Source organism: Daldinia vernicosa (genome assembly GCF_022497035.1).
Source record: "Daldinia vernicosa strain CBS 139.73 unplaced genomic scaffold F5Y00scaffold_12, whole genome shotgun sequence".
Classification (NCBI taxonomy): Eukaryota; Fungi; Ascomycota; class Sordariomycetes; order Xylariales; family Hypoxylaceae; genus Daldinia; species Daldinia vernicosa.
This window is the reverse complement of record NW_025953928.1, coordinates 474,865-489,644: the sequence shown is the minus strand read 5'-3', so window position 1 is coordinate 489,644 and position 14,780 is coordinate 474,865. Positions and strand designations below refer to the sequence as shown.

At 47.5% G+C, this 14,780-nt stretch overlaps 2 protein-coding genes across 2 annotated transcripts; both read left to right on the top strand.

Annotated features, from left to right (window-relative positions):
* The first annotated feature begins 1,821 nt into the window (after nucleotides 1-1,821).
* On the top strand, nucleotides 1,822-5,598 carry F5Y00DRAFT_24206 (Serine/threonine-protein kinase ATG1). The gene is made up of 3 exons (XM_048008452.1): nucleotides 1,822-2,482; nucleotides 2,677-5,305; nucleotides 5,361-5,598. The coding sequence occupies exons 1-3, from the start codon at nucleotides 2,354-2,356 to the stop codon at nucleotides 5,498-5,500; spliced, it is 2,898 nt and encodes a 965-aa protein (XP_047866933.1). The 5' UTR covers nucleotides 1,822-2,353; the 3' UTR covers nucleotides 5,501-5,598.
* A 4,544-nt stretch (nucleotides 5,599-10,142) lies between these two features.
* On the top strand, nucleotides 10,143-13,255 carry F5Y00DRAFT_24182 (RhoGAP-domain-containing protein). The gene is made up of 3 exons (XM_048008410.1): nucleotides 10,143-10,678; nucleotides 10,805-10,960; nucleotides 11,011-13,255. Exons 1-3 carry the CDS (start codon nucleotides 10,330-10,332, stop codon nucleotides 13,026-13,028), a joined length of 2,523 nt encoding a protein of 840 aa, XP_047866932.1. The 5' UTR covers nucleotides 10,143-10,329; the 3' UTR covers nucleotides 13,029-13,255.
* Nucleotides 13,256-14,780: the final 1,525 nt, after the last annotated feature.

The following is a 14,780-nucleotide window of genomic DNA, read 5'->3' as shown; positions in this document are numbered from 1 at the left end:
CCTAGGTTTAGCTGTATTAGCTGTAAGATACAAAAGCAATCGGGGAATAGGCGGTCGACAATTGATGATGCAATGCGTATAGTTGTTTGCGACTTGGCCTCGGATCTACAAAGGAGTAACAATAAGGAGGTAAAGAAACATGCAAAAGGGCGCCAAAGCAACGCACCGAACACCCGCTTTAAGCTGACTAAACGAATCAACGCGAACTAATACCTAGTCCCCTTTTTTATACATGCGCTAGCAACTATTGTATCCTAGGCTTTTGTTCCTCATAACATGATCCTCTTAAGAAGATGCAAACAATACTGGAGTGGCAGACCGCCTTCCCCAGATGCGACTCGGAAGAATCAAAGGAAATGGGTTAAGTTTGGGACGATGATCAATGACAAGTGGATACTACAACGCGTGCACCAAGAACAATTGAACGGGGGAGAGAATGGAGAGAGGGAGTTGGGTCCCACTTATAATCCATGTCTGCCATGTCCAGCATCTAGGTACAATGATACATACCTCATAGGTACCTAGATACAATACCATTAGGTAGTACAATCACCATCGCACCAATCACCATCGTACTTGCGTAAAGTATGTACGTGTGTACTTCGTATACCTAGCATCGTAGCTACATGTAGGTAGCACCATAGCACGATGCTTAAGTGCATCCAGCACCTAAGCATTTAGCGCCTTGGATACAACAGGTACCAGCATCTACCAGCATCTTTTTAGCAAGGCTGTTCGCCGTTTCATTCGCTAGCCGGTCCAGGAAACAGTGGGAAGCTGGTGGGTCTAGGCTTAGCGGAATCGGCTTCTAGATTTGATTTGCAGTGTTAATGCTTCGGTGCCTTATCAGCGTTATCATGCTGAAGAGTCACGGGTGACGAGTCTGATCTTCATTGTTCACCATCGCATGTCGCGAGTTCTACTTTACTTTTACTAAGATAATAGTACCTTACCTGCCTCCTCGTCCCCCTCGTCCCGTGAGCAACATTTGATCAGATTGCCTCCTCGCCTCGATTACTTTCTTACTTTCTTGACCTTCTTCCTCTGGTCCTTTCTGTTACTTTCTTCTTCACTTTTATAATATTTCCCCCCTTCCTTAGTTACCCATTTATTGAGGAATGAGGAATTGCTCTTCTCTTACATATATCCCTAAGTTGTCATCCTGCCATTTAAACTCACCCTTATCGCCCATCTATCTAAACCCCGTTCAATTACCTATTATTGATCTTCTAAACCCCCGTCAGAGAACAAAACAAAAAGGCGGATTGTGTCATATACAACGAACCTGAACCTGAACCTGTACTTTATATTTAAATAACATCACTCCCGTCATCAACCTTATCGAGTTATCAATAAAGGACAAGACAAAAGTCACAGACATAAAAGAGAGACACGCAGCCTGGGGTACAAGTACATATTAGTGCAGACCGAGTCATTCACTTGATTTTCGGTCAATCCAAACGGGACCACCCCAACCTTCGAGTAAGCCTAGAGAAGAGCTAGGTACCTACTTATTCTTATCCATCTCCATCCTATCCCGTACCGGAGCTGCAAGCTTTAGGTAGCTACCGCTCGCGAACCCTCGCAGCTATCATTCATTGACTGCTTCCTTGCAATATTCTTGCACATCCACCTCTTCCCCCCCTGTCCAGCCCACAAGGTACCTACATACAGCTACCTAGGTATATACAGCCTGCCTACGGTTTCATACGTCAGGTTCTTGTATTATACCTATTCTGGTAACCCTACTGTGTAGACCTACATCAGATCTGCTTCTCTACCTCTTCTCCTTCAACGGTTGCCTCTTCTTGCCACACCCCCCCTCGTTCAACACTTGGGATACTAGCAGTGTTATTGTCTGGTTGTCAATAGACACGAACGAGACACAAGATCTCTCCATCGCTGTAACCCTTGTGGCCTAAATCTTCCTGTGTCTGTCATTCGAGGTGACACAGACACAGACACATCCCCGCCTTTCAAGGTTCCTAGGTTCCTATTCCCAAGGGCCTCGATTCTCCGCCGACCGACCTATCGGATACCCTGCCTCTACGGAGTACATCATTTACATCCACATTGACGTCCCAAGTCCCCCAACCGATCTACCTACGCCTTGGTCTAGCGACACGCGAATATTCCAACTGGCTTCCTTCTTTTCGATTTCCTCAACGCCTTCGCCTCGTGGCATCTTTATCTCCCTTTCCATCGACGAACTACAATCCCATTCGTTCGCATCCAAGCTGTATGTGTACATGACGATAACTCGAGTCACGGACTTCATCCCGATTCCCATATAAGCCCCCGGGCTGCATTGACCAAGCTTCCTGTCATAAGCCAACCTACACAGGGAGCCGCCATGGCTGACCCTCGAATACATCCGGGCTCGACTACTCGTCGGGCTCGAAATGCTGATATTGGTCAGTTCATCATTGGTTCCGAGATAGGCAAAGGTAGCTTCGCCCAGGTATATATGGGCAAGCACAAGGTTCGTACCTCCAAGGCTACGCCCAACCATACGCCCTATCATGATATGTTTGCACTTTTTTGTATTTGTAGAGAGGCGACTCGGCCCTCTTTTGATTGCATCTAATAAATCAAAATAGCGCCGGTCGCACGGTTCCTGAACATGATCATGAGTCATACTGAAGGGTAGCAGTCGAGCTAATGGAAATGACACAGGTATCCGGCGCTTTGGTCGCGATCAAATCCGTCGAGCTCGCGCGGTTGAACAAGAAGCTGAAGGATAATCTCTATTGTGAGATTAAGATTCTCAAGAATTTACGACACCCACACATCGTCGCCCTTCATGACTGCATCGAGTCCACGACCCATATCAACCTTATTATGGAATACTGCGAGCTGGGAGATTTATCAATGTTTATAAAGAAGCGAGACAGCCTCATCACATTTCCTGCGACTCGCGATATGGCGCGAAAGTACCCCAGCACTCCCGGTGGTGGCCTTCACGAAGTTATTATCCGCCATTTCCTTAAGCAACTTGCCAGCGCCTTACAATTTCTTCGGCAAGGCAATTTCGTCCATCGAGATATTAAACCCCAGAATCTCTTGCTGCTTCCGTCACCGTATTTTAGAGAGGCAAACAACAGCCGTCCGATTCTCAGTGCTAGTAACGATTCGTTAATACCGGCTGTTGGGCTACAATCGATGCCCATGTTGAAGCTAGCAGATTTCGGCTTCGCCCGTGTCCTGCCAGCAACGTCTCTAGCCGAGACCCTTTGCGGGTCTCCTCTCTATATGGCGCCCGAAATATTGCGCTACGAGCGATACGATGCAAAAGCAGATCTATGGTCTGTTGGCACCGTCGCATACGAGATGATATGCGGTAGGCCGCCATTTCGAGCTAATAACCACGTTGAGCTCCTGAGGAAAATTGAGAGCACCGATGCGTATGTCAAGTTCTCAAAAGATTGCCAAGCGAGCCCGAATATTAAGGCATTGATCCGTGAGCTTTTGAGACGTAGACCTTGCGAAAGGTTAAGTTTCGAGGAGTTCTTCAGTCATGAAGTCATTTCAGACGAAATACCGGGTTTGGTTGAGGATGACATACCTCAAGTTAGGAGAAATCCATCAAAAGAAGTTCGCGCTACCTCGCGAACTGACGAGTCTGATCTAATCCCGCGACGCATGTCAACTCATCGTCGTTATGCTACTGAAACAGATGCGGTACATCAAGAGAATAGCTCTTCGTCGCCTCGCGAAAGGCCATTAAGATCCTCGCCTCTGGCGTCACCGGCCGAGTTCGAGAATTCGGATCCACAACTTCAAGGCGGATCGCGCACAAACCAACCCCCTCGAGACGATATTGCTCCGGGGCTTGGTATTCGACGGCCGCAGAATGTACCCTCCACTTCCGTACCTACTCGGGGTGCCTACGTTGAAGACCGCCGACAGCGCGGATTATTATCCAATGCCTCGGTCAACAAAAATTCGCATGGCCAATCTCCACCGTACGAAGAAACTAGGAGGGTTAAGAGTAGGTCAGAGCGTTCTGCGATAGAAGAAAGAGCTGCACAGGAGATTGCTTTTGAGCGTGACTATGTTGTGGTAGAAAAGAAGCATGTAGAGGTGAACGCATTTGCTGATGAGCTGGCTGCAAAGGGAGCCCAAGCGGAGGCCTCATCTCCCAGGTCAGGACAAATCATTCGGCGTGCTACTCAGCAAGGTGTGCCAACGTCGACGACGGGCGCAATTCCTGCTCAGCCGTCTAGTGCGCTTCAGATCGCACAAGGCAGGCAACGACCTGATCATTATCGACGAGGTTCCTACGAGAAGAACTTGTCTGGTAGTCCTGGTTCTACCACATCCGCCATCTATAACGCAATTTCAGATGCGAGCTTGAGGATTTTCGGCTTCAAGTATCCGACGCACTTGCTTGGTAAAGGCACATCGCCTCCAAACCCCTACAATGCATTTCCTGCGTACCCTACACCAGCCGCTCCTACCGGCTACATCACGGACGGACGCCAGGGCGGTCCCATCGATGAAGACTTACGTGTTGCTCAGTGCATCGAAGATCTGGCGTCGCGAAGTGACGTTGTCTGGGGTTTTGCTGAAGTGAAGTATAAGCAGTTAGTACCGTTGGCGCCTTCGATGGACCATGGCTTGGGCGGAGTGCCCGCCGAGAAGATGGTCTTAGAAGAGGACGATGGTTTAACTGTGGAGGCCATTGTATCACTCTCAGAGGAGGCTCTAGTTCTCTACGTGAAAACCCTCTCGCTTCTTGCTAGGTCTATGGATATCGCAAATATCTGGTGGACGCGCAGGAATCGTATTGATTCTAGCTCTACTCAACACGTCATTAATCGCGACGCAATTAGTGCTCAGAACCTAATAACGAGGGTCAATTCCGCCGTCCAATGGGTCCGTAGACGGTTTAACGAGACATTAGAGAAAGCTGAGGTGGTACGACTGAAGCTCCTCGAAGCTCAGAAGCAGCTTCCAGAGGACCACCCAAGCCACCCAGCAAACAATCAACTTGAACTCCTTCCGGCTGGCACCTCGAGCACGGAGGGTATTGTGTTAACAGCAGGTCTTAGCGCTGAAAAGCTAATGTACGAAAGAGCCCTCGAAATGAGCCGCGCCGCTGCTATCAACGAAATTGCCAACGAGGATTTAACTGGATGTGAACTCTCGTATTTGACTGCCATTCGAATGCTTGAAGCAGTGCTTGATAACGATGAGGACCTCTCAAAACGTAGACTTTCCGGATCTTCAAAGGCCGAACGCGATCCGATTCGCGAGAGCGCATCCGATATCAATCCGGATGATCAGCAAGCTGTTCATAAAAGTATGTATTCCTATTTCTTTAAGTAGTAGACTGTACGATTAACTAGCCATTCAAGTGATCCAAATGATCAACGGCAGACTTACGGCCCTCCGAAAGAAACTACAGATGATCGCCAATGCTTCGAAAGCCCAACAAGATCTATCCCGAAAACGTAGCGGTGATGTTACACCGCGGAGTGTTCCCATCGGTGCTTGATCACCTAGAAAGACACCTTTTCTCACGACGTATGACGACACGTAAAAAGATTGCACTACACCTATTCAAGCCCCGCGGCCCTTTATAATTTGTTTATTAAGACTAATCCCACAGCCATGACTGACAATGGCTGGTCTCATCATCACCGACGGGATTCATCATTCGGCGTTTTGGGCGGTAACTTCATTTCACCTCGAGTATATTTATAGGTCCGGATATTCTTTCTATGGTCGCCGTCGAACCGGCGCCCTTTTTCCTTTCGCGTGTCACCATTTTTAGGGTCTCGGGCATATGCCAATTGGATTGGGAGGGCGTTACTTGGCCCTCCGTGTAAGTTGGCGTGTTGGCACAGAAGAATCTCTGTCGCAAATCTCTGGCGTATTGGCGGGGGTACAGATACACGGCATCACGACTATGTGGTTTTGGCCGTCGTAACCTTGTACACGGGCGGTACAGGTTCCCCAGACATGTTTGGCATTTTGTTCCTACGACGACCGAATACCCCCTTTAGCGGACACGGAGTGTTCCGTAGATAGGGAATGGATCGGTCGTATCTTGCTCCGTTGTTATTTTGCGCGTGTCTTAGTCGGTGTTCACGGTAAATCATAGGGTTCTTCTGCTAGAGCTGGCCGGGGCTGGTTGCATATGAATTTTCGGACTATGGCGTCCTCTGTACCTACAGTGTATACGGCAGCCCTGCCGTTCTCGTTACCGTATGGACAACCTGGAAATTGACGGTGCTTTGGCTATTTCGTATTTGATTTCGTAGGGTGAAGCCATGTAGATGATTTTAAATGCCAGTATCCTTATATTGGGTTTGTGATTGATTAAGCTGTGTATAAGGGTGTTGAGTGTGGGCTTGCCTGTTTGAGTGTTGAACGGATTAGTTGACTTGTGAGGTAGATATGTGTATTTCTATTTCTATTTGTTTCATTTCCTATATCATTTCTCTTTGTCCTTCTTACTGGGCGAGTAGGCCTATACACTAAGGGGAAATGTCACATATCGCTTACTTGGGGATTACATGGGACTTGGGAAGAGTTTAGATTTTAGAAGATATTTATAAAATCTATCCAGTTAGTTAAGAAGAAAAAGAATATTCCGCTGGCATTTTAAAGCTTCGTAAATATTTCACAATTATCCGGCCAAGAATGGTCTGCTTGGTGTTCCGGTTCTGAATTCAAGGAACTCAACTTGAAGAGACGATTTCTCCTTCGGCAGCGCGAATTGTACCTCGAATGTGTGTTGCCGGCCAATACCTACGATGTCATTGACGACTAATAAATGGTTACTCATAAAGTTTTAAAGAATTATATCAGATAACTACTTCGTAGGTATAAGTTTTGTGTATGACATGGGCTCGGGAGATGTCCCATTATGACGTCTATCGAGAGCTAGTGCCTGAACTACCGTCTTACGTCGATCAATATATGTAGGCAGATAGGTATCAATCTATCGCCATAAGCGCCTAACTAGATATTCTCATCGCTAGCCGGATCGGATCGGTAAGCTTCTTATGTAGGTCGGACGCTTATTTTCTTTCCATCGACATAGATGTATCCACTCGAGCTGGAACTGGATACTACGTCTTTCGACGGGAGTTATATAGTCGTATTATGGTGGGTGCATAGGTACATGATGTTAGGTATGTGTGAGTCTTAATTACATAAGACGAAGCGAAACCAGTAGCTAATACCTACCTATGTACATAAGGTAGACGCATGGCTAGGACTTTTTACTTAGGTGCATACGTATGTAGTACCGTAGAGCTAAGCTTCATGATGTAGTATCCTACTAAAGAGGTGATCTGCGGGGCGAGCTTCCCATGTGAAAGCTAACAATCCGGAAGTCCAAGATACTTCCGTACCTGGTTCAACAATGTGACCGGTCTCCAGCTTCGTCGTGACCCATCAGCCATGCTTGTCTACGTAATAGTACCTCAAACTGCCGTTGCATGAGACGACGATCCGCGGTGTATTATGTGGTGTAGTGTAGTATGCTCTCTATGTAAGCAATCTTCTAACCGGAGTTTGACAGCGAAGGGGGGGGAGTTAACTATGAAGGCGACAGCAGAGAAAACTGTACTAATTTTAGGACACAACCAAAAAGAGTACCCCCAAATGAGGTATTATCCGTGCTGATCGGTGGCGGGGTTTAAGCGCATTGTAATACATGCTCCAGCCAAATTTGGGGACCTCAGGAGCTTCTTCCTATCAAACGACATGGGAAATAAGATTCGTGCTCCCGTACGTGCACGGGGTACGAAATTGGGGGAGAGCTGCGTTCGTGACGCCAGTAAGAAATGAGGATAGAATTTGCCAAGGACAGTCCGGATTCGACTAACAAAGGAGACAATCCCCTTCTTTGAGGAACGCTGTAGAAGGGTTGGTAAGGGTCGACGTCATATCTGGAACTTGGGTTCTTGAGAGACGGGTTGACAGTAATAGGTAATACCGTATGTCTATCTGTCTGTCTGTGACCCGCCCCCTCTTTCTCCCTAGCCTCCATTATACGTCCTGTACCTGGTTGCTCGTGCTTGTCGATAGAGACGCTAAAGAGGCTGAGCAAGTTGGGGGTGTATTTCTCTGTCTTGACTCTTCACTCTGTCCTATCAAAAACTTGGAAATGGTAGCATATGACGCTGACAGCATGATAACTATGTACATAGCTGGCCCGGCATATTGAATTGAAATAAGGTGGCAACGGCTTAACTTAGGCCAGTGTGTATGTACGGAATATTGTACAATACGAATAGACCTATCATTGCTGTGGCTTGAGCTCAGCGCAGTCTGAGCAATGGATGCCCCAAAGTGGTCACCTATCAAACTACCGGCCTCATACCTAGGCTATGTACACAATAGTGACACGATACTAGTGTAGTGTGTGTAGTGTAGCTCTCGAGGGAGCTAATAATAACTTCTTAAGGAGAGGAGGAGTAGCTTGATTTACTTCAGCTGCCGTATACAGAGAAAACCAGTGTTTAAATGCAGCTCGAACCATGTTTCAGAATAAACCTGTTAACCTTGTTTGGAACGATACGAGAAGTCTACTATATAGTGTATGTAAGATGCGCTTCTAGACTCGTGGGTCTTGGATTACCCCCCTGTTTTTTTGATACCTCTTGTTCGACCGCCTCTATGTATTGTATGTATTGTATGTACTAGGTTCCCCGATTGTAGGGTTGCGGTGTCGCGGTCCGGAAGTGATTAGTGCAACGTAGAGGCTTAGCACAGTCTTCCACACGGTCCATTCCAGCTTCGAGGTGCCCTCTAGTTAGTGTAAGTCCTAACCGTTATATATTTGTATTGTACCATCATCCATGAGCAAGCAGTGTCTTACATACAGACGTAATTATCTTAGATTCAATGTTCATGTTTGACCAGTTGACCAGAAAGTTATCCTCGCCCAACTTTCACTTTAACTAGCCTTCAAGTCTATCTTTATGGGAGATCTACATATACGAGGTCGGTCAGTAACTTTGCGCCATGTCCAATATGGGAATGCCAAGTGTAAAGGAGAGAGGCAAGTTTAAAAGGTAGCCGCAAAACTTGCAGCAGCCTTAAAGGAGGTAAGTCAGCAACAGGCAGCTATATTATATGATCCACAAGAGTCTGCTATAGGTATTGGTAGATAAATTATGTAGATTATAGTGTATACATGTCGCCCCCGCGCGGGTCAAAAACAAATAAATTATATCCTTTACCGAGTAGAAGGGAGATGTGCACGAGGATTGAGATAAGTACATGTAATATACTAAGGTTCCAATACATGTACGAGGTACATATTGTAAACGGTATTGAACTCAGAATTGTATACCTTTGTTGGATGTAAGGAATTAAAGTTTAGACTTGTATGGCATTTCAATATGAGGAATTAAGTCGAGAATGTGATACCTGACAGTAATAATGATGTGACTGTACACACTGTATTTCCGTACGGTATAGTGCACTATGTATCTAAGCCACAGTTGACAGAGTGGTGCCTATACCTTAGGTAGTACGTACCAGCCGGAAAGCAATGCTCTTTCCCGGGCTAACCAGCTAACATAAAGGCAGGTAGGTACCTAAGTAGGTAGGTGGGAGTGGCATTCCCAGGCCCAATGTAGTACATACCTCCTACGGGCTACGAGCTACGAGCTACGGGCTACGACCCAGCCTAGGTACCACCAACCTAACTTCAAGTTAACCTACCTGACACTGACATATTTCTCTACCTACCTTACCTACCTGCCTACATTACCTCTTACAACCTCTTACCCAATTGTGCTCTGGTAATAATTCAGGGCTAACCACACTCACTTTCATCTTCAACCTAACTGGCGCCCTTTCAACGAATTTGAATGTATCAATGATATCAGTCACAAAAGGTGTCCCGCTCACCGACGCTCGAAGATTGTTCAAGTCCCATTTGTTAGGCCCTAGCCCGCCCTGAAACATTTGGCTTAGACCCGACATTCATTCATTATTATTATTATTATTACACCTCTGCACCTGTACCCGCCCTGCCGCCTTGCCGCTGCTGCTGCTCTCTATCGCCGGCAATCAATCAAACCGCCCACCTACAGGCTACAACCTACCTCCTACCCACCAAACCCACGTCTACGCACACACGCACATGCCCGCATTTGATCTTGTCTTTTAACATTTCTTAATACGGCGAACCTCGAAAGCTTAAGCTTCCTTCGTTTTACTAACTACCTATCCTCTCAACACAAAGGCTGTTGTTACCAAAGGCGTACAAGATCACGCGCATCCATCGTCACGACGTATCATTTATAACCCTGCTGTCTGCTGACGGTCGCGGTCACTGTCGCCCGCGCGTCATAGACCATGGCGTCTGCCGGCACTACGTCGCCATCGAAACCACAACAACAGCAAAATCAACAGCAAAGGTGTCCGCCGACGCCGCCACAGCATCCTACTCCTGCTGCCAATCCTGCATCCCCGCCTAGCAAGCGAGATCTGAAGTCGTGGTGGAAGGCTTTCCAAACTCGGTCAAGGCACCAAGAATCTCAAGGTAAGGGCAACAATCACATATCCATTCCCACCCGCATGCCAATCGCCCACTGTTCAACATTTTTTCTACAAGCTACCAGTCTTCCATCCCAATCCCCTAACCGCCGGTATTGGTATAATAAATGCTATATGGCCCTGCATATATGTCGAGGAACTCAGAATGGTCAGCCTACGTCTCTAATAGCAGGTTTGCTCTGCAAGCTACGCTATTTTGGCAGTTAAGGAGAACAGAGAAATGCAAAGTGCCATCACAGTAAGAAAGAGGTAGCTAACGTGAGAGTCAAAATAGAGTCCCAACCTAAAGGTATATTTGGTGTCCCTCTACGACAAAGCATCACATACGCGAACGTCGCCATTTCACTTGTCGATGAGGACGGTCAAAGCTACATATATGGATATGTACCAATTGTAGTGGCTAAATGTGGTGTTTTTCTGAAAGAGAAAGGTTAGCGACAAACCCCTAAGGCATTTGGTCGTATGCTAATAATGTCATAGCTACCGGTGTAGAGGGAATTTTCCGCCTCAGCGGCTCTGAGAAGCGCATTAAGGAGCTAAAGATACAATTCGACTCACCCGATCGATATGGCAAAGGTCTCGTGTGGGATGGGTATACGGTTCACGATGCTGCTAACGTCCTTCGACGGTATTTGAATGACCTACCTGAGCCCGTAGTTCCGCTAGATTTATACGAGCGATTCCGAGATCCCTTACGCGGACACACAAAACAAGCTGTCGGCGATACCGAGGGTACCCAACTTGTGGAGGATTTCGACGAAGCCGAGGCTATAGAAAAGTACCAACAGCTTATTAAGGAACTGCCTCCGCTTAACCGACAACTGCTCTTGTATATTTTGGACCTGCTTGCGGTTTTTGCCGCCAAGGCCGATGAGAATCGGATGACAGCCCAAAACCTAGCTGCCATTTTTCAACCTGGAATGCTATCGCATCCTCAGCATGCCATGGCGCCAGAGGAGTACCGACTTAACCAATGTGTCATTATATTCTTGATCGAAAATCAGGATCATTTCTTAATCGGTATGCAAGGCACCGGTACGGATGAGAGAACTAAACAAGAAATTGAAAAGGGCCCACCGACGCTTGTAACACCCGCGACGCCGAACCGTAATACCGGCGTTGCGAGATCTGCCTCCAATGCTAGTGCTGGCGCTGAGAGCGTTAGTAGGGATGGTAAGATTCGGCGGAATCGTTCTACATCATCGCGGCACTCGATTCACTCTAATGGTGCTTCCACGCCTGGTAGCCCTGCTCTAACGCCAAATGGTGGGCTGGGAAGAAGCAATACAGTGCCGTCTAAGAAGTCGCCTCATATTCCTTCTGGAAAATTCCAGCCTCGGCAGAGTTCGCCTAGTGTCTCAGTAGCTCCAGCTTCGCCTTCACCTTCCGGTTCCAACACGGCCGCTCCAGCGACTGTAGCTGAAGAAGCGCCAACCGGAGCCGAGCAGTCCCCTGCGACATCGCAGCACCTAACTCCGATGGCGGCAGGGTCGCATTCTGCTGGAAGAAGTCAAGAAAGATTGTTAGGTCCTCCTGCCGATATTATAACTCCTTTAAGGGAGAGGAACCTCCAGAGCCTTTTCCAACGATCCCCGGTTGCGGAAGGTGAAAAGCGCCAGCCCAACAAGCTACGCAAAAAGCGATTACCTAGTAGTACCAACCCCAGTGCCCAGAGTTCGACCGCCTCCCTTCCCCATTCGGAGGCAGTTTCTCCGGTTCATGAATCTTCGAATCCGATAGAACAGAAAGTTCACCATCCAGGTCCCACTAACACAGAGAATAGTGCCTCTATAGAGACGCCGTCAGAGCCTACGCCGCGAGCGTCCCAGGTCCCATCTGCGAGCATCGCGCATGGCGATTCAGAGAACGGTAATACGCTCAAGGCAAAAACCTCACCGTCAACATCCCTACACTCGTCATTCAACGACGGGTCCGATGTAGACCAGGCAGAGGTTGGTGCGCCTGTCTCTTCCCCAGATGCGGCCGAAAAGGAAAAGAAACATCGATGGCGCATGTCTCGACGAAAGGAGGATTTCTCTAGCGAACATGGCCATAACCTAGGCTATAATTCCCATGCTGAGCTAAGCACGTCTTCTGTTGGAAGTGGACAACGGCCACGAAAGAGTTGGACGGGCGATTCCTCAGATGTGGCGGCGACACTAGCGGAAAGTGAAGCTGGAAGTAGAGAGAAAGAAGACTCGAAAGGTCCTATTGGATGGATTAAGAATAAGTATCGAGAAGCAAAGGAAAACGTGGAGGTTAAGCGCACGAAGTCCCCTCCGGGAGATCAAGTACAGGCCTTTCTAGCCTCGGGAAGGAGCGCAGAAACTATGGGAAGCATAGATGGAAAAGGGGCTCCCACAGGTCCGGGTCCAGTTCGTGTTGCAACACCTGATATGAACTCGGTACGCGAGCCGCGTGAGCCACACGAAATCCCGTTGCCAAGTTCTCCGCCCCCAACTCGGACGACGCACGACGAGAAGCCTGTACACCCCTAGGAGGAAGAGACTTCGGATTCGGACCAAGACCGCGGTTTGTTCTGCTGGGGCAGGACAATCAGGCTCGTAAACCAGACAAGACCGGCGCTTCGCACCGCTCGAACGAGGAGAACTGGATCGGATGACCTTGAACAACTAGAATAACGGTTCTTTTTTTTCTTCATCTTCAAGTTTTGGGTTGTCGGTGGTTCTCGTCCGGAAAAAACAGGTGGAATGGAAATGCGGATTTAGTGAATGAGCTTGATTGATGACGGGTTTGAATGCCTCACTCTCGAAAGTTTTGACGAAGTTTATGCGCGGGTTTTGGGAGATGACTATTTGTTTTCGAATTGGGGGATGCTCATGACGACCCGCTTCCAACGGGATGAAAAAAAATTAGGAGAAGAGGATGTGCTCTCCTCTTTTTATGGATACCCCTTCCCCCACCCCTTTGTTTTTAAGGCTGGTTTGTATGTCATGTTTTGATGTTTTTACGCGTGCTGTAATGTGGAATTTTATACTTCTTTTCGAATCTCGACTGCCCCTTTTTTGTCTCGGAGGCTTGTGCGTTTTTGGGCGTCCCCTCGGGTTGAAAAGTATCATGAGGCGGGGATGACTTCTGATTATCATACCGTTCAATACAAGGAGGCCACTTCGTGTCGTCCGGACGACTTTGCATTGTTACCTCTGCCATTTTGTATTTTGCATTCATGTCCTAATTTGCCGGAGTAGTTGGTGTTGAAAGTGCCTGCCAAGCAGGCTGGACCCATGCATATATACGTATTTGTATTGTATTGCAGACGAGAGGTTATCGAGTGTTCCACCAGGTTAGCCAGCGGCGGGTTGGACTATGGGTGTGTGTATGTATGGGCCATGGGGGGCATATTAATACTTGGACTTGGTTGCGGATAGGAGAAAGCTGGTTAACAAGATAACTGGCCTCGGAATTGCTTAGCTTAGCTTAGCTTAGCTCAGGGATACGTAGGCAACGACGTAATGCTGTTGCTGTGATAGATAATTGAAAGGAACAGTTCTCTTTATTCTCTTGGCCGGTTTATAACCACAGGCGTGTCCTTGCGGAGATGGCTCTGAAGAAATGCCTACCTTAGGCGATAGCACAGCAAATTGCCTCTAAGCCCGAATTCTCTGCTTACCATGGGCTTTACACCGTTCGTGATTTAACCCGGGCAGATGCTCTTACTTGGGCTGTCGCGGCCTGTCCGACACATTCGCATGATGTTGTAGCTCTTGATTTGACGAAGCTTGATAATGTTCGTCAAGTAGTAGGGTAAATTAACGTAAGCTGTAGACTGGTCAATCGGTTGAAAAGTGCGTTGATTATTCTAAGTCTGGTAGCCTTGCAAGCCCTACTTATATAGCACACATTACGGCCCTTATCGTGCCCTAATCACCTAGGTGACGTGGATTACACCTGAGTCACTTCCAACATGAGCTTATTAAATCGATTAATACGATTTTATAGATTATAGCCTTTAGGTAGGTAGAGCATGAGCCTTACTTAACTTAATAAAGATGACTTCCTAGGAAGTTATTCGGACGGACGAATACCCCACAAGTTACCAACGTAGGACATTGCTACGGATGGCATTAAACAGGGCCACCGGGAAGATATTCGTAAAGGTGAAATAAGGAATCGTGTCACTGTTTAGTTTGGTTATTTAAATGACTGTTATATATTAAGTCGAAGTAAAATTTGTACGGTTCAAATAACGCTGATCAGGCACCTGGTGACTTCTATTAGGACGAGACGGA

Coding starts and splice junctions, on each gene's coding strand:
- F5Y00DRAFT_24206 (XM_048008452.1), top strand. CDS start 2,354: ATGGCTGACCCTCGAATACATCCGGGCTCGACTACTCGTCGGGCTCGA. Junction 2,483..2,676: donor TATATATGGGCAAGCACAAG/GTTCGTACCTCC, acceptor GAAATGACACAG/GTATCCGGCGCTTTGGTCGC. Junction 5,306..5,360: donor TCAGCAAGCTGTTCATAAAA/GTATGTATTCCT, acceptor TAGCCATTCAAG/TGATCCAAATGATCAACGGC.
- F5Y00DRAFT_24182 (XM_048008410.1), top strand. CDS start 10,330: ATGGCGTCTGCCGGCACTACGTCGCCATCGAAACCACAACAACAGCAA. Junction 10,679..10,804: donor ATGTCGAGGAACTCAGAATG/GTCAGCCTACGT, acceptor GAGTCAAAATAG/AGTCCCAACCTAAAGGTATA. Junction 10,961..11,010: donor TGTTTTTCTGAAAGAGAAAG/GTTAGCGACAAA, acceptor ATAATGTCATAG/CTACCGGTGTAGAGGGAATT.